The 27318-nt window shown below is 43.7% G+C and overlaps 2 protein-coding genes across 7 annotated transcripts in view; both read left to right on the top strand.

Moving 5' to 3' along the window:
• The window catches only part of rxfp2b (relaxin family peptide receptor 2b), a 42350-nt gene extending 29297 nt beyond the window's left edge, over window positions 1-13053 (top strand). For 4 of the 6 annotated variants that reach the window (XM_035385904.1, XM_035385910.1, XM_035385909.1 and 1 more), the window contains exons 12-18: window positions 2329-2400; window positions 2558-2629; window positions 3150-3221; window positions 3685-3914; window positions 7258-7761; window positions 9017-9235; window positions 12045-13053. In XM_035385904.1, coding sequence (XP_035241795.1) covers window positions 2329-2400; window positions 2558-2629; window positions 3150-3221; window positions 3685-3914; window positions 7258-7761; window positions 9017-9235; window positions 12045-12307 — 1432 coding nt within the window. In that variant the 3' untranslated portion in view covers window positions 12308-13053. Of the gene's footprint in view, window positions 1-2328; window positions 2401-2557; window positions 2630-3149; window positions 3222-3684; window positions 3915-7206; window positions 7762-9016; window positions 9236-12044 lie in introns of all 6 variants that reach the window. The other 2 variants (XM_035385906.1, XM_035385907.1) reach the window with 2 other exon arrangements.
• A 7264-nt stretch (window positions 13054-20317) lies between these two features.
• The window catches only part of frya (furry homolog a (Drosophila)), a 110812-nt gene continuing 103811 nt past the window's right edge, over window positions 20318-27318 (top strand). Inside the window, exon 1 of the mRNA XM_035384019.1 lies at window positions 20318-20483. The gene's annotated coding sequence lies outside the window, so the exon portion shown is untranslated. The remainder of the gene's footprint in view (window positions 20484-27318) is intronic.

Raw genomic sequence — 27318 nt, 5'->3', positions numbered from 1 at the left:
GGTAGGACACTGCTGTTGTACCCTTGAGCAAGGTACTTAACCAAAATTGCTTCAGTGTATATCCAGCTGTATAAATGGATACAATGTAGAAATGTTGTGTAAGTCGCTCTGGATAAGAGTGTCTGCTAAATGCCTGTAATGTAATGAGATAGATGCCGTTTCATTTTCCTTCATTTCATTTTCCTGTAATAACATATATGTTATAACAGATATTTTGTCTACATTGTTGTTGGGCTTATAGAGCATTTTACTGGTTAACAAAATATAAATTCAAAATAGAAAAACAAATAGAAATACATTTTTATTTTCATAGCACCTATCTGTGCTTTACTGAGTAATCAAATTATGAATTATTCAATAGTGTGATTCCAGCTGATGAATCATATTAGAATCGCATTTCAAATACAAAAACAAGAAAAATATTTTTAAACAAATCCAGTGACAATTAATGACAGCACAACGTTGGAAACACAAAACAAATGTTTCCATTCAGATTGTAACACTCATTTCGTATATTAATATGTCAGTAATTATTGTATTTTTCTCCCATTTAATGCTTAAACCAAATTAAAGAACTTCCGAAGGTCACGCAAAATCAGTGCGAGGAAAAATGTTGTGATGTGATCCTCCATCTTGGTTCCTGTTTATATTCCTGCTGCTTCATTTTGTACAAGTTGTGATCAGCCAGTGTTTGTATCAGAAGGCCAGAGAAGGGGCAGTTGCAGGACTGTAATTTACCTGGTTTACCTTTCCAAACGCACACTTCAGTCTCGCAGCATCAGACTGCGAGAAGAACGATCTTACCTTTGATTGCATTCCTCAGCTGGGGGGAAAATCCCACCTTTAAAGTGGTACTGGAGGCCCAAATGTAAATTTAGCATAACACCCCCGATTCTTCACTTCCTATTTTTTTTATCATTTAAGGCCAGAGGGTCTAGGTTTGGTGCCACACAACAGCCTGCACCTGCCAAATATTCCACTTAGAGTGTAATGGTATCATAATCATCATTTAGCAGCGGTGTAGAGTTGGGTAATTCGCTTCTGATGGGTTCTGCCCCCGGGGTGGCGCATATACAGAGAGAATAGCGAGGGGTCAGGAGCCGATCGCTGCAGGACTCCACAAAAAGCATCGACCTTTTCAGTCGCTCACGCTGGCTAAATAATTTAGTCGGACAAAATAATAGTAGTCAGACCGGCTTGGTGGTGTTCCAGAAAGATCTTCCCGATTTTTAAGATGGTGTTTTAGAAATCTCTTGGCCAACAATATCTAAAGCGTCACTCAACTTTTTTTGACAAAAACCGATTCCCGTTATTGCATCAGTACATCAGCATTTAGTTTTGAGTCATTGACTTTGTCACTTTGAATGACTCATATCTCTGTACTGTGATTAGAGGAAAATCCACACTGAGAAAAGAAAAGAACATTTTACTGAGAAAGTCATTGAGTTGTTTGAATACCAGATTTTCAGTAAATTTGGTCATGAACGGAAAGTTTGATATGGACTTATAATGTATATTGAGGTTATCTATTTACAGCTCTCTATTATGATCATTTAATTGCTTTTTACAGTTGGAGTGTCATCTCTTAATGACTCTGAAATACACAAAATCTCTGATAGGACGACACAAGGAAACGTCGAACAGCATTGCCTAGGTTTTATGTTGCTTCATGCTCCAAGAGTTGTTAAGTGTTTCATAGAAAGAGGTTTAGTTTTTCCAACACCTCGCAGCAGATTACATTTCTTCTATCTGTTAAGTCTTCCCCTGGGAGAGGGTTTTCTGTTTGTTCCATGTAGATTTTAATTATATAGTGTTTTCACCAAGCCCTATCTCTCATGCACTGATATTTCTCAAGGGTATCACAGAATGCTGTTTCCATGGAGTCTGACGGAGAGATTCCATGTGTTAATTTAACTACTGTGTTTTACTAGACCTGGTGTGATAAATGTTCAGGGTCTTAAGACATACAGTATATATGCTTTGTGCTGTAATAAGTAGGGCCATGTTTGAGATGCAAGTACAATGAAATATTCCTTTGTCTGTCTATCTGTCTGTGTCTGTCTCTTACACACACAAATCTCACTTTCTCCATTCTCTCTCTTTCACTCTCTTTCTCCTCTTTGTTTCAGTCGCTCACCCCCCCCCCCCCCCCCCCCCATCTGCCCTCTTGCCTGCCGGAATCTTTTTCGACTCATTATCACAGGAATGAGAATCTAAATCAAGTTAAAACCCACAATGCATTTGCCTTGATTGTTCCCACGACACATAATTAGAAGCGTGTTGCAGAGATTGGATCACATTTCACTTTTGCTCCTTATTTTTTTACAGAGACTTGTCAGGCAACAGGATCAGAGCACTGCCATACAAAATCTTCAAGGATTTGAAGTCTCTCAAAATACTGTGAGTCGCGCACCACCCTTTATAATATGAAATTGTTTACAGATAGTTTCTGCATTTTTATTATGCAACATTCTCACTGCCACTTCACCGCTTTATGATGAAGATTTCTTCGTCGCTGACACCAGCTGTGTGAATGACTGATTTTGTTCTGCTACAGAAATGTGTCCAACAATCCATTGGGCCATGTCCACCAAGGTCAGTTCGATCACCTCGTCCAGCTTCAGTCCTTGTGAGTAAAAAAAAAAAAAAAAAAATGATGATTGCTAAATTGATGATTTTCTTTTGCTAAAACACTACACTTCCACCAGGCAGTTAATGTACTCCAATTTCCATCTCCTCCTGCAAGCCAAATTACACAAAAAAGCCTGGCATTGTTCCCATAAAAATTTGAAATGTTCCGTAAACCAATTCAAAAGGCAGTTAGGCGGTATATAACAATGTGGAGACCATCATCGCCGCAGTCCCTTCGCCTCTATTCGTATTTTTTGCGAGGGCCTGGCGCACTCCGGCTTCGTGTCTAACGGGTTGCGGGTGCGCCATTTTGTTTACGGTGGATTGAGACCGCAGCCATCACTGAGCATCGCTCTGAGACGTGTGTTCTAAGATGGCCGACCAGCCGAGCGGTTAGAATGGTGAACTGGGACGGAGAGAGATGTCGTACACGGCGGAATGTGGCGCTCTAATCTTGTCTGTTTGTGTGTTTCTGTTTCTGTTTGTCGTCCGTCCGTCCCCCCCGCCCCCCCCCACAGAGGCTTGGAGGGTATCGACATCCCGGACATTCAGATGCAAATGTTCCTGCCGATGAGGAACCTCTCCTTCATGTAGGCCCCAGCGTCGCTCTCCGTTTTAAAAAAGTGGGCGAGGAAGGCTGTTGCTCGGTCGTTTTTGGGAAGTAGGGTGGCATTCCCTGCCTTCGTCAGTCAAAAGAGAGCTGAGAGAATGAGTTTCCCGCAAAAACTGAGGGAGGACATGCTCTCCCTGATGCCACTGTTAACTATACTTACAGTATATACATATGAGTACTACAAGCTGGGTTCTTTATGCTATTTGCCAACACAAAATCTTTCTAGTGATCCCCTGGAGTTTTAAAATGTGAAAACCTTTATTCTGTCTTCAGACAGAATGCTCTGTTTGCTGCTTGCACAAAATCTGGGGCACTTGTTTTTCACACAGTTCTATTTTCTCATGATTTCCTGGTTCTAGTGAAAGAGTCCACACGTGTTTTTTTATGATGTTCAGTTCATTTTTTGTTGTTGTTCTGTTTTGAAAAAAAAATTTATTTAGATATTTCAAGAAGTTCCAGTACTGCTCCTACGCCCCGCACGTCCGTAAATGCAGGCCCAACTCGGACGGGATCTCGTCCTTCGAGGACCTGCTGGCCAACGTGGTCCTGCGGGTGTCGGTGTGGGTGATGGCCTTCATCACCTGCTCCGGGAACCTCTTCGTCATCGGCATGCGCACGGTCATACGAGCCGAGAACAGCCTCCACGCCCTCTGCATCAAGGTTCTGTGCTGTGAGTACACCCCCTGATACAGTAGCGCCCCCTGCGGGTGGTCCAGCGCTCGAGCATCAGACCGCTCCCATGTGATCATTAAAAGAACCCCCCCCCCCCACTGAATTCACACAACACCTAAGGCTTTAAGAGTATTTCTCAAGATTTTTATTTAAAAACAAGCAACTTAAGCTTGTTAATTGGGTTTATTTTAATACAGCTTCATCAGGGAGAGGCCAGTTAACAGTAGACTGGAGGACAGGCAGCCTTATCACACCTTTTTTTTTTAAATCATAATTGAACAATTTTCATAAATCACAGCAAGCATGTGTGTAAATGGGTATGTATGGAAGTCAAAGCTTTTGGGCACTCTTGTTATGACGGTCCCCGTTTTGGACTGCCAGTTAACACCTGGGCCTAAATGTGGCGTGATCCGCTATCAGAGTAGAGTAAAGCCCTGGGTGTTAGCGCCTCTGCCTCGTGGGAGACAGGCGTGCGGAAACAGAGACAGGGTGAGTGAGAGGAAGACACCCAGCCGACTGGAGCAAGGCGCCCTGTCACCAGCTAATGGGACTTTCCCCAGACTCCTAATGGTGCAGCTCACGGATGGCTTCAGAAATGGTGTCGTCTCGGAGGCATCAAAAAAAAAAAATTTTTCTTTTTTTTCCCTCACACTAAGGAGATAATCTTGATCTGTGGTGAGTGTTTCATTATCGGTCTCCACACTGGGGTGTTCGCTGCATGTCGGACTGCGATTGATGGAGCGACTTCCCATTGCTCTTGGGTTTCCTGTCACACTTGTACTTCCTGTTGTGCTAGGACTTTCTGTCACACTTGTACTTCCTGTTGTGCTGGTACTTCCGGTCATATTTGTACTTCCTGTTGTGCTGGGACTTCCTATCACACTTGTACTTTCTGTTGTGCTGGGACTTCCTATCACACTTGTACTTCTGGTTGTGCTGGTACTTCCTGTCATATTTGTACTTCCTGTTGTGCTGGTACTTCCTGTCATGTTTGTACTTCCTGTTGCGCTGGGACTTCCTGTCGGGTTTGTACTTCCTGTTGTGCTTGGACTTCCTGTCGGGTTTGTTGTACTTCCTGTTGTGCTGGGAGTTCTTCTCACGCTTCAGCCGGCTGAGTGTCCAGACAGGCCTCTCTGTGCCCCCACTGCACCCGCGGGCAACAGACATGCCCAAGGCTGACGGACCGTGACTGAGCCACCCCCCCCCCCCCCACCACCACCACCACCCCCCAGGCCCCCCCTGCCCCCCCCCCCCCCCCCCCAGTCTCCAGACACACAGACTGCTCTGCACTCACAGATTTATTCATTTATTTTTATATTTAGATTGCCCAGTGCATCATACATTCCGTTGACACATTTTGTTTCTGCACTTTGACTCCAGATGGCCTCGTGTGACAGTATTGTGAATTTAATGCAGAATAATAGCGGTCAGTGCAAACTAAAACTGGCAGTGATTAAAAATGAATAATTGCCAAAAACGAATATAAATTGCTTGAACAAATTCTTGAGTTTGTTTCAGCTGAGGATTTTATTTTTTTCTGTTAATATCTTCCAGGCCCCTGAAGCTCTTTTCGACAGTCTGGCAGTGAATTTCTGTACCATTCACAGAGCAAGGATTTGTTCAAAAGATGTGTTTGGCAGTTGGCAACTGTCATTTCTAATGCCTCTGGTTTTTTAAAGATACTCCTGCTCTGCACTCTTTTGGCATTGTTGTGTGGAATTATTGTTAATGCAGTCATAACAAAATGGGCCAATTGGAAATGCTCCCCGTGGCAATTGCCAGCCCAGAATCTCCCCATCCATGCTCCTGCTCTTCCATTGTTTAAGAGGTTGTGATAATTTTGGAGGGGGTGGGGGTGGGGGGGGGGGGCGCAAAACCCAAATCACCCTGTGTAGCCATTTGAGATGTGTTTCATGTTCTGCGGTTCCTAAATAGACATTGTTTAAACAGCAGCCTTGTCTATATCCTTAATGTAGACACTGCACAGCCCTTCTCTGCTTAATGTAGACACTGCACAGCCCTTCTCTGCTTAATGTAGACACTGCACAGCCCTTCTCTGCTTAATGTAGACACTGCACAGCCATAATGGAGTAGCAGCAATGGAATTACCATTACCATTAATCAAGTGTTTTGTAAATAAATAAATACATAAATATAATAAAATGCCAGCACAACAAGGCAGAAAACTGCTTTTCTCAATGGTTGAATGAGAAGGGTGGAGAAACAGTCTTACCTGATTGTACGTCAGTCTTGGAAATCCGTATATTTTTGATTTGCATGATGTGCATCAGGAGCAGACATCAGCCAATCAGTGGTGTCCTCTGCACGCCTGTGCGTATGAACTGCATGCAGTAGCGCTCTATTACAGCCTGTCAGCCCACTCAGGGTCTCTTCACGGTCGTGTCGTTCCGGGCTGTTTGTTGTGGTGCGTCGGTCTAGCACAGTGGTCTCCAGCCCTGGTCCTGGAGAGCCTCAGGGCCTGCTGGTTTCCATAGTGACTCTGCACTTCATGAATCAAATAGAGCGGTCGATTACGCGGTTACACTCAACTCACCTGGTGTCTTGGGTCTCAACTGGGTGTTGATTTTAAGGTTGAAAACAAAAACCAGCAGACCCTGTAGCTTTCCAGGGCCAGGGTTGGAGACCACTGGTCTAGCATGTCTGTTTTAACGGATCTTCTCCATACTGTCGGTGTGAAAGAGATCTGGCGCATCTGACGTGATGCGTTGCCTGAGGCTAAAATTCCCTGGTCTCTCACCGGACCTGTTGAATCGGAGAAGGGTAACGGGTAGGGAAGTGATAGGTTATAGGCTGCATGGCACTGCTGTTGTATCCTTGAGCAAGGTGAACTGCTTCAGTAGATTTCATTAGAATGGATTGCTTGTAAAAAAAAAATTATAATGTAAACTTTGAACATCTCTCTTTGTATTTGCTAAATTTCTAAATGTAAATAACAACCCTGCTATACCAAGGTAGCACTGTAAGCTGAATGCTTGGACTTGTAATGTATTGATGATAGAATATAATAGAAAAAAAGTCAACAGGCTTACAAGCAGATCAGATGATAAAGAGTAGGTAGGTTATAAATCAACACTCAGTTGTAAAAGATATTGCTTTGTACAATACTTGTTTTTAAAGCATTTTTCTTTTTATTTGCTTTACACACAGCCTGATCAATGATAAGTTATATGTATACGTATATTATATAGCTTGCATTTTACTCAGGTGTGATAAAGTGTATTAGCTCAAGGGCCCAACAGCTGTGTCCCACTTTGGATTTGAACCCGTAGACCCCCCCCGAGCTCTCCGCCTCTCATCGCTCCACGCTGCCTCCTGCGCAGGTGCGGACGGCCTGATGGGGGTGTACCTGTTGTTCGTGGGCGTGTTCGACGTGAAGTTCCGGGGCGAGTACAACCGGAACGCGCAGGCGTGGATGGAGAGCGTGGAGTGCCGCACGCTGGGCTTCCTGGCCATGCTCTCCTCCGAGGTGTCGGTGCTGCTGCTCACCTACCTGACGCTGGAGAAGTTCCTGGTCATCGTCTTCCCCTTCAGCCACCTGCGGCCGGGGCGGCGCCAGACGGTGGCGGTGCTGGCGGCCGTCTGGCTACTGGGCCTCTCCATCGCCGCCGCGCCGCTGCTCAGCGACGACCTCTTCGGCAACTACTACGGCCGCAACGGCGTCTGCTTCCCGCTGCACTCCGAGCTGGGCGAGAAGCCCGCTGCCAGGGGCTACACCACGGGCATATTCCTGGGTGAGCCCCCCCCCCCCCCTCCCCTCCACCCCCTGCACTCCAAGCTGGGCGAGAAGCCCGCTGCCAGGGGCTACACTACGGGCATATTCCTGGGTGAGCCCCCCCCCCCCCCCCCCCCCCCCTCCACCCCCTGCACTCCAAGCTGGGCGAGAAGCCCGCTGCTAGGGGCTACACTACGGGCATATTCCTGGGTGAGCCCCCCCCCCCCCCCAACCCCCCCTGCTCCCCGCGGCACTCTGAGCTGGGCGAGAAGCCCGCTGCCAGGGGCTACACTACAGGCATATTCCTGGGTGAGCCCCACCCCCCCCCCCCAACCCCCCCCCCCCCCCCCCCCCCCCCCCGCCCCCCTCCTCTCCCCCTGGAGGAGAAAAAGAAAATCAGTTCAGCCAGCGTGAGAGAAAACATTCAAAAAGCAGTTTTTATTGTCCACCAAAACTTACCTGGCTGTTGGGGTGGCAGTGCAGTGAGAAAAAAAGTCTGTCTTCAGTGTTTTAGTATTTTAATGAGACTTAAAGATTTTATTTCTTTCTATCCAGTAGTAAACACTAACTTGTTTTAAGTTACTTCACATGTCAAATTGTCTTACCCCAATGGAAAATCTTGAAATGACTGAAACTCTCATTGTAAAAAAAAAAAAAAAAATGTAATATAAATAAGATATTAAGTCTAAATATGAGACTGAAATTCTTGCTATAATGGACTTTTTTGGTTTTTTGCTGTGTGTAACCTAGTGGTTAGGGAACTGGGCTGTAACATAATGTTGTGGGATCGATTCCCAGGTAAGCCTTCTGACCCTTGAACAAAGTTCTTAACCTGAGTTTCTTCAGTCACTGTCAAGCTGTACGTATGGATGGTATGTAGTCTGGGCAAGGTGTTCTAGATAAGGGCGTTTCTGTTCAGAAAACTGAATTTTCAGAACTTTTCAGAACTTTTGCTTGAAATTGAATTGATGCTATTGCTTGAAAACGACAAGTGAAGATCTTGTGTGCGTTTTGCAAAAATGCATTAATACATTTGGCCTTTATGTTTTGTAACCTGCTTCCGCTGCTCACATTGCACACTTTTTATATAGAAAATTTGACTGAACATTTCATTTAAAATTATAGGTGTGCCTCCGGTGTTTCCTGATTTGGTTCTTGCTTCAGCCAGCAACTCATACAAAGAAACATTTTATGCTTTGGGTTTTTTCTTTTTTCAGAGAGCAACTTGTTAATGTTGGCTTGGCTATTAGTTATCAATGAACTGCACGCACAGGTGAATATTCCTGAGTTGATTACCAAAAAATAGCTCAAACCGGTGCGTGATGTCACAGACCTCTTCCCTCCCCCATCTCCCATTGCGCGCGCAGGTCTGAACCTGGCGGCCTTCCTGGTCATCGTGCTGGCCTACTCCAGCATGTTCTACTCCGTCTACAAGACGGGCGTCAACGCCACCGACCTGCGCAGCCGGCTGCGCAAGGACGTGGCCGTGGCCAACCGCTTCTTCTTCATCGTGTTCTCCGACGCCCTCTGCTGGCTGCCCATCTTCCTGGTGAAGACGCTGTCCCTGCTGGAGGTGGAGATCCCAGGTCAGCCAGAGAGACCTTTCCCCCGTGTGTGTGAATAGCTGGAATTATACCTGTTTTGTTGTGGCTTTAAAAAAAAAAAAAAATTTAAATGGTAAATTCATGCCCACATCTGCTATGATTTTTGAGTTCTGTGTAAAGTAGAGAGGGGTGAATTTCAATAATCCATCGCTTGGAGGCAATGGAAACATTGTTTTGGCGATATTGCATTTTATTTTTGAACGGTTGCCGGTGAAAGGCCCGCCTGTGGATGTGAGAGCGGGTGCCATTTCGCTTGAATCGGAATTATTCACTCACTCAGTGGATTCTTTCAGACAGGTGGCCTCTGAGTGACTTTACAGCTCAACGGGTGTCCTCTCATCAGTCGCTCATCAGTTGTTTTAGCTTTTCTGGTTTTTTTGCCGATGTACACTTAAGAGCGCTTATCCAGGGGAAACTGGTTATTAGCGCTACGGAGCGCATCCTAGCCCCTGCGCTGTACTTAAATGCACTATGGCACAGTGCCTACAGCCTGGTTATATCCCACAATGCACTATGGCACAGAGCCTACAGCCTGGTTATATCCCACAATGCACTACGGCACAGTGCCTACAGCCTGGTTATATCCCACAATGCACTATGGCACAGTGCCTACAGCCTGGTTATGTCCCACAATGCTCTACGGCACAGTGCCTACAGCCTGGTTATGTCCCACACTGCACTATGGCACAGTGCCTACAGCCTGGATATGTCCCACAATGCTCTACGGCACAGTGCCTACAGCCTGGTTATGTCCCACAATGCTCTACGGCACAGTGCCTACAGCCTGGTTATATTCTACACTGCACTATGGCACAGTGCCTACAGCCTGGTTATATCCCACAATGCACTACGGCACAGAGCCTACTGCCTGGTTATATCCCACAATGCACTATGGCACAGAGCCTACTGCCCGGTTATATCCCACAATGCACTACGGCACAGTCCCTACAGCCTGGTTATATCCCACAATGCACTACGGCACAGTGCCTACAGCCTGGTTATATTCCACAATGCACTGTGGCACAGTGCCTACAGCCCGGTTATATCCCACAATGCACTGTGGCACAGTGCCTACAGCCCGGTTATATCCCACAATGCACTATGGCACAGTGCCTACAGCCCGGTTATATCCCACAATGCACTATGGCACAGTGCCTACAGCCCGGTTATAACCCACAATGCACTGTGGCACAGTGCCTACAGCCCGGTTATATCCCACAATGCACTGTGGCACAGTGCCTACAGCCCGGTTATATCCCACAATGCACTACGGCACAGTGCCTACAGCCCGGTTATATCCCACAATGCACTACGGCACAGTGCCTACAGCCTGGTTATATCCCACAATGCACTATGGCACAGTGCCTACAGCCCGGTTATATCCCACAATGCACTGTGGCACAGTGCCTACAGCCTGGCTCCCTCACACGGGGGAGCCACTTGTGTTGTTTCTAACATCCGAATAAATGGCACAGGTCCTCTCCTCTGTCCTGCGGGGAAGTCGTCTGTTCCCTTTAACTGCGCTGATACTCGGGAGACGGGGGCTGTCTGTCCCCGGTCTGATTTTTTTGGCTGTGCATAGAAGTTTATCTTTTTCTGCAGACGAAAATATCTGAATTTATTGCCGTGGATGGGAGTATATTTTCTCCACTCAAGCCTTGAGGAGATAATACTTTCTGACAGCTGTTTACCTCAAAGTCCAAATGAGGCTTCGTGTTAAGAGTGCGAGGTGTAAATTACTGCTCGAGTCGAAATGGGAGCCGCGTTATGAAATGAGAAGTTGTGGCGAATGCACTTAGAGGCCTTTTTTAAATTGAATTAAATACAGGTGGTCGGTTCTGTACTCTGATCAAATTAGTCTGTCTTATTTTATTTGAATGCCATTTTATCGCGAAGAAATTTAGAAATATTTTCTTAAAATAAAAGCAATTTGCGTGTTCATGTGCTCTACTTCCATGCACTAATCTGAATCGAAATAATTGTTCAGTTAAAAAAAAACAAAAAAAACAACAAGAAGCAAATCCCACAATGAAAACTTGGAGACTTTGTTAGGCGAGTGCGCGTCGACTGTTTATCCTTGTTATCCTTTTTTGTTTCTGAAGAGCAAATATGTTTTCCTTGAACATTTAAAGAGCAGTTGAGCTGAATAATATTATGTCTCAATGATTCTCCTCAGTGCTCTGCGGGCTTACAGTAAGCTTTAAAAGCTTTATTCGCGTGCAGCAGAGCTGGGCCATCCCCAGCCAGTGGCCTTTTCAAGCCCGATTTATTCATGCTGAGTACATCTGATGGAGGCACAAAGCCTTTCCTGAGTTGACTTTTCCCCGTCAGCCACCCAAGGTGCCCTTTAGAATAACTGCCACTGTTTAACAACTTTTCTTTTCAGTGTCTTTGTCTGCTGCATGCATTCATTTTTACCTCGTCTGTCTGTCTGTCTGTCTGTGTCTCTCTGACTCTTCTGGCTGTCTGTCTATGTCTCTCTCTCTCTCTGTCTGTTTTTGTCTGTCTCTTCAGCGTCTCTCTGTCTGTCCACCTCTCTGTTTCTTCTGTCTCTGTCTGTCTGTCTGTCTGTGTCTCTCTCCGTCTTCTGTCTCTCTCTCTCTCTCTCTTCCTGTCTGTCTCTCTCTGTGTTAGTTCACAATGTAATTTCAATTGAAATGCTTTTCTGGATTTATGTATTCATTAGTACACATTGCCTAAGCCTGTGTAGTTGTAGTTACTTTGTCAGTAGTATTAAACATTGAAATGCCAGTCTCTCTCTCTCTCTCTCTCTCTCTCTCCGCCCCTACAGGGACCATAACCTCCTGGGTGGTGATCTTCATCCTGCCCATTAACAGTGCCTTGAACCCCATCCTCTACACCCTGACCACCAGCTTCTTCCGCGAGCAGGGGGAGCAGCTGCTCTGCCACTGGCAGAGGCACACGGTCCTGAAGAAGGAGCGCAAGAGCCTGAGCAGCTCGGTCATCTACGTGGAGGCCTCCCGCCAAAACTTCTACCACCGGGGCTACGTGCCCACAGTACCCATCCCGGAAGTGGACCCCAAGTGGACATGAAGCAGGAGGGTGGAGAGAGAGAGAGAGAGAGAGAGAGAGGGAGAGAGAGGGGGAAGGAAGGAGGGAGGGAGAGAGAGAGAGCGAGAGAGAGAGAGACAGAGAGAGAGAGAAACACCCTTTCTGTAATACTGGTTAGAAAAGAAGCGGAACTCTGGAGGTGCTATCTGAATGAGCAGGCACATCTTATAACTGTGACCTGCAACACCCTCTTGTATTTGGTGCCTCGCTGCCTAACCCACCCCCCGCAGACCCAGAAGGACTGAGACACTTCCTTAGGAACAAGGGCTGTGATAGGGCTGTGTATGAACGCATGTGTACAGGCAGTCCCCGGGTTACAAACCAGATCCGTTCCTAAGTCTGTCTTTAAGTCAAATTTGTGGGTCAGTCAGAACAGGTACATACGGTTTTTATTTAGTGTCAGTTAGTCAAATGTTTGTCTCAGTATATAGTATATATTTTACTATATATACTATATATAAGCCGCGCCATGTTTTCTTGAGCGTCACAAGGCAGTGTGTGCGTTCGTTATTACGAACCATTGTATTTAACTCAAATTTTTAATATAATTGGTTCGAACATTCTCAACCCAGGGACTGCCTGTATATGAATACGTGTATGTAGAGCAGCTACGTTCAAGAAGCTGCCATTTTCTAGTGCAGGATACCTTTAGGGGACGCAGTCAGCGGGAGTTCACACTTAGGGTCTCGTGTCTTCTCCCATTTCAGTTTTGGGACCGAGCCGGGGGGGTCGGGGGGGGGGGGGGGGGAGGGTGGGGGGGGGCCTTGGGGAAGATTGCGTTTTAATCCCCGTCCATCTGGAAGCCTTCTGGAACTGAAAGGGGGAATGTGTTCATTTTATTACACAGCATCGGTGTCTGATGGAGATTAGATCACAAAATGGAAGTGAAAAAAAAAAAACCAAGTGATATCCAACTGTGACACGCAACTGCAGAAATAACCCTGCTGTTCTGTTCTGTTCTCGTCTTTTGACTCACCCAAGGCTGGTCTTCCGACTGCAGACCCATGGGGATGTAGCTCCAGTTTGAATTTACCGAACAGATTTGTAGATTTGTATTTGTGGTGAGCTAGAGCTTACATTAAATGTGCATACCAGCAGACAGCAAGTTTTCATAGCTTGAACATTTGCACCAATTATTATTCCTGGTCTTATTTATAATACGTGTTACATTTCAGCTGTAATCAACATGACAGTGTCTGTTATAATATGTACCTATTAGTATGTGTATTTTTATACCATGTTGCGTATCATCTGTAAAATTCAAAGCCTCTACTGAAAGAGTCCTGTTTTGGATTATTTTTTTGAGCCAAGGATGAACATACCATTCCTCTCCTACTCATGAACTTGTTCTCAAGGTCCATTACAGTAATGAGACAGCCAAGCATGGTCTGTCTGTAAAATACAGCAGACTGGAGCTTACCAGCTGAACAAACCTCAACCTCATTGTCTGTGATGTCAGCGTGCATTGTGGGATTCATCTATTTATACTAATAAAACAAACTGAACATGGAGTGTGGATAAGTGAGCTGTGTAGGGTAGCCTTATAATACACAATTCACTGACAACGCACTTGTCTGTGGCACTGGGTGGTCCTAAGTGAGAGCACACACACACACACAAACACAGTGAACTGAAATGTGATATGTTTGCCTGCACTGTGCCTTCGTATAGCCCTTTCTAAACAGGCGAAAGCCTTCGGGCAGTTGAAATCATGAATGCTCATATTTTTGCTTTCATTTGCAGGAGAGGTTTTGCCAGAGCCGTGCGGAGGTAAAAGCCGCCGCCCCTCTATAATGATGTCATCCGTTTCTCCTCTGTCTCACTGTGTCATTGATGGAATAGAAGTGTGTTCCTCTACCCCCCTTCATCTCCCGGTGCAAATTGACTGTTAAGTCAACCCACCGGATTTTCATGCAGTGGAACAAGTGTGCACGGAGGGATTGTTAGTGCTTTCTCACATGCAGCATATGAGAGAGCATTTCATTCCTGCAGGTATGTTTTACTTCTTGAACCTAAATCTCAGTGACGAAATTGCACGCAAACGTAATGACACATTTATTTGATTTAAGTTCAGATTTGATAGTAATTTGAAGGGATGAAAGGATGAATCAGAATGTAACCAATTCTGTTGTACAGAATTTTGGTGATAATAAGGTCTAGAGTGCCCCCTTTTGGACACATAGTTAATTGTGACAAAGCTTGTTATCCCTGCATCAATTTTGTCAGTTGGTTTGACTTTTTTAAAATTAATATTTTTTAATTGATTGAGCAAGAAATTATTCCATAGTCGATATGTAGTCATACATTATTTGGTTTAAGCAGTATTTAAGTTTCTCCACAACATTCACATTTATGGAGTGAATGCACCCCAATACAGATGATCATATTAAAATATGGGACAGATGTCCTGAATGAGCGCATTGTCTGCAGGTTTAAAAAAAAAAAATGCAGATGTTGCGGCCCCCCAAGAATGGAATCTTTGACACATCGATGTCAGGCAACAAGGCAAACAAAAGGATAAATGAATGCAAAAATGTAATGTAAAACTATTAATGTTAATTATGGTTAATTATTGAGACCAGTGCATACTGATAATTCATGAAAAATCTGACAGGGTCAGTTTTAGTTCTATTTTAAAACAGGTCTGATACGTAACTGAGTTATTTATACAGTATTTTGTGATGACAGAGCTGCTTCGTGCTCATGGACTTGTAACTGGATCAAGCCATAGAATATAATAGAATATTTTCCCAGGGTGAACTTCAGGTGAAGTAGCCAGCATACAAAACATGATCTAAAAAAATTGCGTTAAGGCATAAAATTACAGAAATTGCATTATTAAATTACATTACTATTACTACAATTTAGAAATGAAGAATTCCATCAAGGAATTTTTTTGTAAGAACTTAATTTAAAAAAAAATATGGACGAAGAACTATAAAATATTTCAAATCAGGCTACACTAAAAAAATATATATTTTGGACTACATTAAATCAGAAAGTTAAATGAACCATTACAATGAAGGCGTGCTGTGTCATTGATGAGAGTGAATGTCTCTGAACCATCTCATGGCCATCTACTTGAACAATAATGAGACAGGAAATTGATGCCCGGCAGGAACATGTGTCATGAGTTTCGTGTCGTGTTCGTTTCTCTTTTTCTGTTGTCGTTCTACGTATGATGTATAAATCTAGCGGTAAAAAAAGAAGACATAACTGTATTGTTTAATAGACAATAGAAATGTATATTATATTCTATAAAACAATAGTAGTTAATATAAAATCTGTGATATTGCTTTGCAGTCAATTTCGCCGTGAGCACAGCCGGGGGTAGGGACCCCCTGGAGCGTGGCGCGGGAACTGTGCCGAATTTCCCCGGGGAACGCTGGGTTCCTCTGGCCTTCCAGAAGGTCACGGCATCGGTGTGCACCCCCCACAGCAGGGCTGTGTGTGCAAGGCGGCACCGTCTGAGTTCATTTCAGTTCATTAATACTGTACAATGCCTGAGCCAATGGGAACGAGTGCTCCCGGCTGGCTCGCCGCCATTGGTCGTCCCCACCAAGGTCGCAAATAATGCACCAGGGCCGGAGCCAGATGGCAATTTCATAATGGCCACGATAATAAAAAATAAATAAACTGAGTAAATAAAATATTGTATTGATAATTATGCGGCTGAGGCAGACCTTACTGTAGCGTTGGTTATGCAGGGAGGGGTCTCAGTCTGATCTGAGAAGAAACACAAAGTGCAAAGCCTGGGGATTACAGGGCTCTGTCAGCCATTTCTACAATTCTGAGATATTCAGCTTTAAAGTTCTTTTCAGTTCATTGGTTTTATCACTGGGAATTTGTAAGTTAAAAGAACTGGAAGTACACCCAGATTTTAAACTGTTCAAATTTTTTTTTGCGCCAGACACGTGAAGAATGATCAATGAAGCATTTATTTGAATATAACAATTTTCCACAAAAATATCTCTTAGAACCCTGTAATTCTCACGTCATAAATGATTGTCAATATGACTGACTTTCAGAGCTTCATGATATATGAAGAAACAGTGGAGCCTGGCATTACAGCTATTCTGTAATCATGTGAAGGCTTGCTTTATCTGTGCAATTACTGAACGGCAGTCGGTGAATATGGGATCCACCCGGGGGTGAAACCAACAGGGCCATATTTCCGGTTTACCTGCAGCAGTAGCTGTCTGCTCTAAATAACAGAGGGATTTCTTATAATCCCACCGTCTGATGGCCTTTCTCTCCGTTGTACATTTGGCGTGTTCTTTAGCCGCTAGTTGCTAAGGACGATAACCTTTCACTTCCCCAACGAATCCTACGGGAATCTGGTGTTCGACTCTGTCCAGGAGGCAGAGCGCATTGTTAACGCTCAGGAGGCAGACTGCCAGATCAATAAGCTTATGTTCTGTCCGACTCGGCCTTGAAGTAACGACGAGCTCAGAATATTTGTGTTTCCTCGGTTCCACCAAAAAACCGCATGGATTTTCAAAATGAGTTCAGCTGAGTTCAACGTTTTGGCATGGAAAAGCGTCCGGTAGAAAAATATTGCACTCTACGTAACTGTCTGTCATATTTGTGCCTGTTGCTTCTTAACAGTCTTAAGAGGAAGTGTTCCATTTCAGATAGTGTGAGTCAATTTTTATAGTTTTTTTTTATGGAAGAGTGCTCCAGTGAAAGCTCAGTTTTCCAACGAGGTCCTAGACACTGTAATTTAAATGCAAACATAAATGCAAGTTACTGATTTAAGGGTTATCACAAGACGAACTCACAAAAAGAGAGTGGATAGATTGTGACTCGGAAGCTCCAGCCATACTTGGCATCTGATCACAGAATGCTCTTCCCAAACGAGGACCCACCTCTTCTGACTGCCGTTTGTTCTCCCGTCCCGTTCCCAGCCACTTGGCACTCTCTCCTTACGCTGAATGCTGTTGCTGTTGACTGATGTTACGACTTTATATATGACGGGGTGTAGCACAGTGGGTAAGGAACTGGGCTTGTAACCGAAAGGTCGTAGGTTCGATTCCCGGGTAGGACACTGCCGTTGTACCCTTGAGCAAGGTACTTCACCGAAATTGCTTCAGTATATATCCAGCTGTATAAATGGATACAATGTAAAAATGCTATGTAAAAGTTGTGTAAGTCGCTTTGGATAAGAGCATTCTGCTAAATGCCTGTAATGTAATATAGATGTTATCTGTTGCGAATCTATGATTTGTTTTATTGGTGCCGTGCTGGCGGAAGCTAATTTACGTTCAGTGATTTAATGATGTTCTCGTAGATTCACTCGGTCTGGGAATGTTGTTGGCTGGTACTGCGGCTGACTTAACTGTGGCGGATGAACTCCTGTAATCACTGCTGCTCTCTTTCTCTGCAAGTCTCTCTGGATGAGCGTGTCTGCAAAAATAAATGTAAAATAAATGTAATCCCACAGAACTGCTTATGTGATCTTGTACCGGGGCCTCTTTAGTAAGCAATCTTTCGGTTGGGAATTGCCTCATTTAAGCTGAGCCTCCATGGTGCGCTTTTAAAATTATAATAATTTAAAAGCCCGGTCTGTGACCTTCCGATGTGGACAGAATGAAGACAGGATTCTGAAGTCATTTTTAAAATTAGTTCATGGCAAATATTAATTTAATTGAATTCACGGTTCGGTTCTTAGGCATATTTGTTTTATGTCAAATATTCAATTCATGCTTGAAGATATTATTCACAGACATAAAATTACTATTAAAACCATTGCCAGACACGTTCTGTCTCTACACAATATTGTATTGCATATATGTCTTGTTGTTATATCATCAGTTGTTCTGGGTTGTTGTTTAAGTGCCTGATCTGCTGCCATCTATCTATTGTAAAACTCTGAGGCAAGGACTCTGGGCTAATAATGAGATATTGAAAATATTGAATCCATTTTAGCCTTGCTTCACTGGCTGCCTGCAAAATACAGGATTGATTTCAAAGTAAGCCCTTGACTTACATGGCGTTAAAGGACTTACTTACAAGATTACCTAAAAGACCAATTTATCTCTTGTAATCCCCCATGACTCCCCAGTTTTCAAAAGACTGCCTGGCCTCATTTTAGAGTTTGCTGACCAGCTAGAAAAGGTTTTTAAAAAAATTAAATTAAACACATTTTGGGACTTAACAAAAGCATGTGGCCTCAATATAAGCTGCTTGTCAGATATGCTGCTTCGGCTGCAAAGTGCTATACGTCTTTGGAACACAGAATTTTCACTGAATTTTCTGTTCGTTTACAGTATGCTACTCTTGCATCACATCACAACCAAATGACCTGCGTGCTTACAGATGTAGCCTGCCTTGGGTGAAATCTTTTACTTTGCACTCCATGGGAGTATTAAATGTCGTCTGTGTCCTTTTTATTTGTACTGCACATTTAATCTGGTTTAGCCACAGTCTTTTTAAAAATGATTTCTGACTCGTGCTGATTAGAAGTGTTCCGTTCTGAATATGAGTCTCCAAACTGTTTCTTTTTCTCTTGTAGGGCCATTTCCTCGCTACTGCCACCTCCAGCTTTCATTCTCCAAGTGTTTACTTGCCTTCTACTCAACTGCATTCTTCAGGGCCAATTGGCCTGTTAGGACAATCTGACTCTGTACTTCATTTTGCATTTTATTGAAATAATATGGATTAAGGAATTAGCATATGCAATATCTTGTTCAAATCAATTGTTCACTCCTTTCCAGCAGTCAATTGTTCATTACTTGTATTGCTTCACGTTTAGGCTACTGTACACGATTCTTCTGATTGTTTGAATGGTCTTTTGTCACAATTGTTATTATTCTATAATTAGTTTTAAAATTTCCATTCCGTTGGAATGTACAAGATTCATGTACACAAGTAGGCTATAACTTACACTTATATTTCTGTTTAACTGAAATCTAAATCCTTGTTAAAAGCTTGTCGCTTTTAAACGTTTTTCATTTTCTTTTCTCAGTTATTGCAAGAAAATTTCACAGTTATTTTTCTATTGCTCTATGTATAGAGCTCTGTGACATTGTATAGGTGTTATACAATATCATATTATATTTTAGATGCTTTACATTATAGAAGTACGGCAAATAGTGTTACATCTGTTATGAAAATTGTGTTGCAAAATATTCCCTTTGATAGCGATACTGTTCTATAATTGGCATGTTTAGCTTAGTGTAGCCTAAATGTTTTTATGATGATCATGAAAACATACTCAGCCTCCGGGGCGGGAGTTTTTAAGATACGGACTATTCCCGACCAAAACGACCCTCTGTATTGGCACAAAAAAGGGTATCAGAGGAGCGATAGAAGCTGCGTTATATGGTATCCAAGTGACACATTCTTCTTGTCAAAAGCTGATGGTCTTGCAGAAAATAAATTGCTCGCAGCAAATGTCCCACTTATGAGTCATTTCTAGCACAGGAATCCTCTCGAGTCTACATTCTCCACCTCACGCTGAACTGTCATCACACAGAATTATTAGCACTGCATGCTTTCATAAGAACTTTTTTAAAAAGTTGTGAAACAAAAAATACATTAAGCCTGGGCTCTTTTCGTTTATCTTGTGGGTAAATTGGTATGAGTACCACTCGTTGCTGTTTTGGCATGTCAAAAGGTTCTACAGGTTCTTTCGTTTTTCTCAATCTACTGTGCTAGCAAATCGTTGTCGGTAGTAGTTTTTGAATTATTCATATTCCAGGTGAAAGGCAGATTAATGAGACTGTTTTGGGACATCTTCATTCAAAACTCCACAATTGGGAAAATGATTTTGACGTAAAGAGACGGCGTTACTGTCTTCCACAATTATTATTATTATTATTATTATTATTATTATTATTATTGAAATGCATGTGCTCTGGGACATCAGTTAGTAGGCTACCCAAAGTGACAGGGGTGTTTACTTGCTAATGAACTGCGCTGGTGTCTTCTTCGTAAAGGGGGCATCTAATGTGTTACCAGGGGGCGGAGCCTGCTCTTCACCATCACTCACAACTCAGGAGCGAGAGAGAGAGAGGAAGAGAAAAAAATGATGGTCGAAAGAAGTGAAGAATTTTTTTGAGCAAGTGCAATTCAAGGGACCCAGTCAAGCTGCACTTGGACGAAGTTCTTCCAAGAAGGAATGGGGAAGTGAAGCACAAGCCCCGAGCAAAAAGCGGTAATAACGTGTTGTAAATGGCTACCGTTAGATGTTGAAAGACGTTGAAAGATGTTCATTAGCTATATTTGCTCAGAAGCCTAACAGTAGCCTACCACTTGCTGCATCTAACTCTGGAGCATTGTGTAACTATCAAATAAGTGTGGTTCTCAATAAACCATTTTAGCTATCTGCCCTAGCTAACGAGAAGCAAAGTGCATAACTGTTAATGCCTGTAAATGAGCGAGTGTTGAAATAGCAAGATCATTAAAGCCTCCTCGCTTCTGTAGCTGGTTGTTAGCTGATAGCGAGGTACAGTACCACGCACCTCTTGCTAATCGTATTGAATGGTGAAATTACGTGTAACACTAGCTTATAACGTAAATTTAATTATTTCGAATTTTCCGATGAGAGGTATATCTTGCTAACCAAATGCATTTATTGGATTGCAAGCCTTTTATTCCTAGTTGAGCATGCAAATGCACGTTATTTCCCATACGGATGCAAATTATTTTGACGTTGCTGTTCATTGGTTATCTAACATGGCAGGTGCTAACGTGCTAGCAAGCCGGCTGTCATCGAAATATGGAATAATTGACTGAAGTTCTGCGTCGTATTCTTCATTATTACAGTGGCTTAGAGTCATTGTGGGTATAGTTGCGATTTGGGAAACTATTTTATCGTGAGCCGGCCGGCCAAACACCTGTAGCGCGAGATGCAAACTTGGATCAGCGAATCAGCGATGTGGCTATATGACTTTTAGGCTATTACTCAGGAAAGGGTGTTTGGAGTGATGGGAGCTATTTTTAATCTCTTGTTTTTGACTTTACATGCAAGAACATAATTTGAATATGTTCCCGCAGTGAATGAGCTCCGCAGCTGTAGCCCGTTTCTTGCATGGATTGACTGTAAATATTTTTTCTGGAATTCGTTTTTTAAATAAACATGTGTGGCTGTTATGTCGCAGTGTATCTTTGAGAAGTTATCTTCTGAAACAAATTTAAATGCTCTTAAAATTCTCAATTTATGACAGTTATAGTTTGTTTTGAAGCATGTGTTTAATGTTTTGAGGCATGTGTTTTCAAAAGGAAGGGTGTGTTTGGCTGTTTTTCAAAAGTAGTTTTTTTTTTCTTTACAAATACAGAAAATCCTGTTTTGCGAATCTTTTAAAGAAAATATAAATATTTGCCATGCCCTGCCCAATCTGCCAGGACTGCTGTTGTCTGTCTTGAATAGGCAGTCACTGGTTCTATTAGCAGTTTGGACACACCCTTGCAGCACCGAACAGGATATCTTATCCACAGCTTCTGAAATTATTCCAGCATTAATAAGTAATGTTTCAGTTCTATACATGCTGATGGTGTGGATATCAGCTAAGCAAAATAAATAAATAAATAAAGTAATGAAATAGAAATGTTTGAGTAACTATTGGTAAAACAGTATAGACCTGTGTGTGTGTGTGTATTATTTTTTTTCTTCAACTTTTCATATATTCAAAAGTATTCAAAAACATGTCAGGATCATTGCAAATGTAGGCTTGGTTGTGGCTGTCAGCTTGCACATCTTTTCCTGTGAAGGAGAAATCGGGTGATGTCAGGCTTGTATTGAAAAGGAACTTTCACACAGAGCTTCAGTTGGCGCTGTGGTAAAACAGTGTGCATTTGGTGTGAAACAATATGCGCTTTCATCGCCTAGGTGACAAACTGTCATGTGAAGCTACAGGGAGCCAAAGATAGGTTTGCTATGGAGTTCTCTGTGCATGTATCTCCAATTCAAATGCCTCTGATATATTTGGTCGACAGTAAAATAAATAATTTATCTAAAGGAGTATACCTGATCCGATTTAGACTTACGTAACCTCTGTTACAGTTGAACTGACTCTGAACATTTATATAGAGCACTTCAGAAGAAGCAGTGAATCAACATTGTCTGTTGATATTTTGTACACTCTCATTGCCCCCCTCTTTAGTGTCTGCTGAAGTTGTGAGAGTCTGTTTTTAGTGTGGTAATATAGCTAGGAGCCCATTTCTAAATGTATATTGTTATTTGTAATATACAGCCTCTAGTTAAGTACTTGTAAATAGACTACCTGAAAATCAAGGCTGTGACTGATAGTCTCTCTCCATGGAGCTTCTTCACCTGCAGTAATGCTCAAGGGTTAGGTACACAGGACCACTATCAGCACATAAGGCCTGGCACCATTTCACCGACGCTTGAATCCTTTGGCCTCATTTTAAATTAAAGGGCGTTTAGAGCTGATCTTTTTTGAACGCAGCTACTGGATTTTTCGAGCTCGTCGTTTTTTTTTTCTCGTCTGCTCGGAGTGAAAGACGGCAGGGCCGGCCGGTCAGGAGCGGAAGCGGAGCGGCAGCGTTCCGTGTGTGCGCGCGCGTGTCACCTGATACAGGTGACGCCCCGCGTGTGCTGTTCCACAGCCAGGGCCAGGGGGCCGGTCGCTGATCTCCCTGCCCTTCATTAGGAGCCGAGGGGGACAATGAGGATCCGTAAAAACCCCGCGTCGACGCGAGACGCGAAAGAACACAATCGCCCTGCCGGTAACGCGATAGCCGCTCCTCCTCGCCCGTCAGCGGCCCCGGGGCGCCGCCCACCTGCCTCTCCTGCTCCCTCATTGGGTGTGCGGCCTGACCAGGCCCCGCCCCCCCTGGGCGGATGACAGACAGGCAGTGTGTTAGGGACAGGTGTGCCCTGGTGATCTGCGTGCTCCCAATGAAAGGGGTCATTATTTGCCGCTCCCTCCATTCTGTAACCAGGTGCTGGAGCGTCTGACCCCCCTGGGGTCTAAGAGGGCATTTAAATGGACTGGCCTGGCTGCCGTGTGCTGCTCTGTTGCTTCTGAAAGGGCCCTGTGTCAGTTTTTTTTTGTTGTTGCCACATTAAGTGAACTTTGAAAGCTATTGGATTTTAGTTAGGGTACTATGCGTTGCTTTAGGTAGAACACCTGCTTAGAGCCTGCAGGCTACCGGTAATGTAGCATGTCGTTTTCACCACTTTATCACATTGCCTTACTGTGACGTGTTGTATTTTTAGCTTTACGGGGGTGTGAAAGCGTAGGTGTTTAGTTCAAGTGTCATTATATTAAATTAGGAAGCTACAGTGCTGGTCTTGGGAGTCAGCACTACACATAGCTAAATGTGCATATGTGCGTGTGCGTTTGTGTGTGTGTGTGTGTGTGTGTGAGAGAGAGAATGCCTGCCTGTGTGTTAGTGTGCGAGCATGTTAGAGCATGTAATGTGCGTGCTTGTGTGTGCATGTTTGTGCATGCATGCCTGAGTTTGTGTACTTGTGCATATGTTTGTGCAAGTGTGTGACACACTGTATATGTGTGTACATGCATTTAAGCATGTCTGTATTTTTATGTGTGCATGTATGTAGTTCATGCATACATGTACATTGGTACGTGTGTGTGTTTGTGGTTTTTTTTTTTTTTTTGAAAAACTATATATATATTTCCAAGGCATCTGATGTTTATGTAAGGCTTATACAATTATGCCTGACTGTGGGTCTGTAGGCAGTTGGCGTGAAAAACTGAGAAGAAGAAGAAGAGTGTGAAAAAAAAGAGCGGCGTAGGCCTCAGTTCCTCAACAGCCTCATTCTGATTGGCTGCCCTGTAGGAATGCTGTGCTTTAAAAGCCTCCGGGGGGATCCAGGCTTGCGCTTGCGATTGTGACAGCAGAGAGCTGTGAGAGAGCTCCGTGGCACGAGAGAAACCAGGAAGAGACGCGTGTAGCTCGATTGCAGGAGAGAGGATGTAGAACTTAGCAGTCGCCCGGAGCGAACAAGAAGGAAAGCAGATGTACGTGTCACGCTCCTCAGATGTGTTCCCTTGCATGTGCACATTCATTAACGCAAAGTTCTCCTCTTACATAAACAAACCTCAGCGCTTTCGCACATCAAACTGCACTGCTTCTGCTGCTCCTGATGTTATTTACATCTTGGCGCACGCACACACACACACACACACACACACACACACACACACACACACACACAAAATTGAGGGCTGAAGGAGATATTAACTTTAAATGAGCTTTCCCCTAATATTAGATCTGCATCAATTATTCACCAGGCCTGGCTCCGCCCCCGCCAGGCTGCAGACCGTCCTCGCCATAGCAACAGCCTCGCTGGGTTCCGCGGGTGCCTGGAGGTGTCGGTTTCCTTGGCCTTCCCCAGCTCCACGGAGGCGCGCTCTGCTTACAGGCTGCCTGTGGGAGACATGCTAAACAGCTCATGCTTCATATCTCGTCTCTCCTTCCTCCATTGAATGTACAAAATTTCAAAACTTTATTTAGTTATATATCATCCTGACGGAATGTGGGTTATTCAGAAAAGCTCCTTTAGAAGGAATCGGAATATCGATTGAAGTGTGGTTGAGTAGCAAGCTGCTTTAGTCACTTTTCCTCGGTTGTGCATATTATTATTGATTTATTTGGCAGACTCCATTCTCTAGAGTGGCTTGTAGAGCAATAGTAATTACATTTAGTGTTCATTCCAGTTGCTGCATGTCTTACATCTGTTTAAGTGTGCCAAATCATTTTTGTATAATTTATACAGAGAAGATCAAAATGCTACAGGTCATGATTAAACCATCTAAATAGCTGAGGAGTGACAGGTGTACTCATGTGTGAGTCAGATGAAAGAATTGAGAGAGAGAGAGAGGTAAATGGTAAATGGACTGCATTTATATAGCGCTTTTATCCAAAGCGCTTTACAATTGATGCCTCTCATTCGCCAGAGCAGTTAGGGGTTAGGTGTCTTGCTCAAGGACACTTCGACATGCCCAGGGCGGGGTTTGAACCGGCAACCCTCCGACTGCCAGACAATCGGTCATACCTCCTGAGCTATGTCGCCCCGAGAGGGAGAGAGAGGGAGGGAGAGACAATGAACCCAGTGAGCTGTCACTGACCCATCATATCAATCCAATCATATCACATAGCCTAATAATTTTGCATTTGATGGTTTATTGCTTTATGGTGTTTTGCATTTAACTGGTGATACAAGGGTGAGTACTAGTGCTGTTCTTTGAGCCTAGGACTGCATTTCTATTGGCTGAGTCTCCTCGCATGATGCTGCAGAAAATGGCTGTTCAGATGTGGTCAGAAACTGCTGGGTTTTGTCACCTCAAAGGCTTGGTGAAACTTCCTTGCCACCTAATTCAGCCATACTGGAGACTGCCATACTCTTTAAGGAATGGTCTGGGTGGATCGCCAGCAAGTCGGAGTACAGATCAAGTCCCATATTTTTTCTGCTTGATTTCTTCCTCTGTGGTTAGCGCCTATCTACAAAGACTGTGGTATACGGTTTATAGCTTGTAGGGCAGTGGTTCCCAACCTTGCTCCTGGAGATCTACCGTCCAGTTAGGCTTTCAGTTCAGCCCTAATTTGGCACATCTGATACAAATTAGCAGCTTGACGAGATCTCTAGCTCTAGCTGTTGAATGAGGTGTGCTTTGTTATGTTTGGAGTGAATGCCTACTGGATAGTAGATACCGAGGAACAGGGTTGTGGACCACTGCTGTAGAATGAGGCAGTTTTCTTTTCCAGAATAGGGAGTTGAAGCTGATAAGGGTTGCATTTAGCAACCAATAGAGGGCGCTAAAGAGAGGGGAGAGAGATGACCTGGATAGGGATGGAGATGACTAATCAAGCCATGAATGGGTGAATGAGCTAGGGTGGTCAGGTAGCTTTGGCCTGGGAGCATAGAAGAGAGTTTCTGTAGCGCCACAGGCAATCGCTTGGTAGATTAATGTAGTTTTAGACACAGTGCCTAAAGTCAGAGACCGGAGACTGAAGAGAATTCATGCTCTTTTCAGTTAACATTAATGAACAGTTGAGCTTCCCTTCAATTCCCCTTGAATTGTGAAACATTTCCCTTAGAGAGTGCCTTCTGTGGTCTTGGCCACTAGATGGCGAGCTTTCACCACAGTTCCATTTTGAGGGGTTAGTGTTGAGACTGTTCGCTGGGCTTCTGCACTTCCTGTTTAAATCCTGAAAGCCAAAGCAAGCTGTGTTTCTTTAACAATACAGAAGGAGATATTTATGTTTGAAATGACAAAGCACTATTTCCTCAATAAAACTGTACCTGTAGCGTTGTAATATCATAGTAAGGGTAAATTTACAGTTTCACACGCTGCAGTTTTTGTGTGTCCATAAATGTTATATTTTTTGTGTTTTAGTAAATGTGTCTCTCAATTGATGTGTAAACATTTATGCTAAACAAACATTTATGTTTGTTTATCATATTGCCTTTGCTTCTGGCAGCTGGCAGCCAATGGTTTTCCTTGAACTTCCTGGTTATTAGAAAATACAAACATTGACCAGGGTGGGATAAACAAGACAAGGGCTTAGATGTCTTTGTGATATTTTTGTCTTGAGTTAAAAATATTGCAAAGAGACCAAACAGTTTAGGAAATCCTGGATAAAAGAAAATAAGCATTTTAAGAAATGGTGGAAAGAATAGAAAAACAGGCATTACTTGTGAGTGCAGATCAACATTAGCAGGTTTGTTTATGGTTCAGGCTTATGTGTACAGCACAGAGCTCAGTACTGGGGGGGTGGGGGGGGGCACATGCTTGTGAGTTCACCATTTGTCATGTGGTCATGGTGAAAGGAGTGGACAGGTGACGTTCAGTGCATTTTACCCAAGACAGAGGAGAGCAAATGAGGGGAAGGCTTGGCTTTTTTAAACGATAACAGGTCACATGACATGCAGCAGAGTCATTCCAGGACCTTGTGATTCAAACTGTCATCATGTTAAAGCATACATTGATATATACAGTCAGCAGAGGGTTAAAAAAAAAATAATAATAATCTTACTCTGTCACATTCCAGTTTGATTT

This window comes from Anguilla anguilla, chromosome 12 (assembly GCF_013347855.1).
Source record: "Anguilla anguilla isolate fAngAng1 chromosome 12, fAngAng1.pri, whole genome shotgun sequence".
In the NCBI taxonomy this organism is placed as follows: domain Eukaryota; kingdom Metazoa; phylum Chordata; class Actinopteri; order Anguilliformes; family Anguillidae; genus Anguilla; species Anguilla anguilla.
Note: the sequence above shows the minus strand (reverse complement) of the source record. Positions and strands in the feature narration are given on the sequence as shown.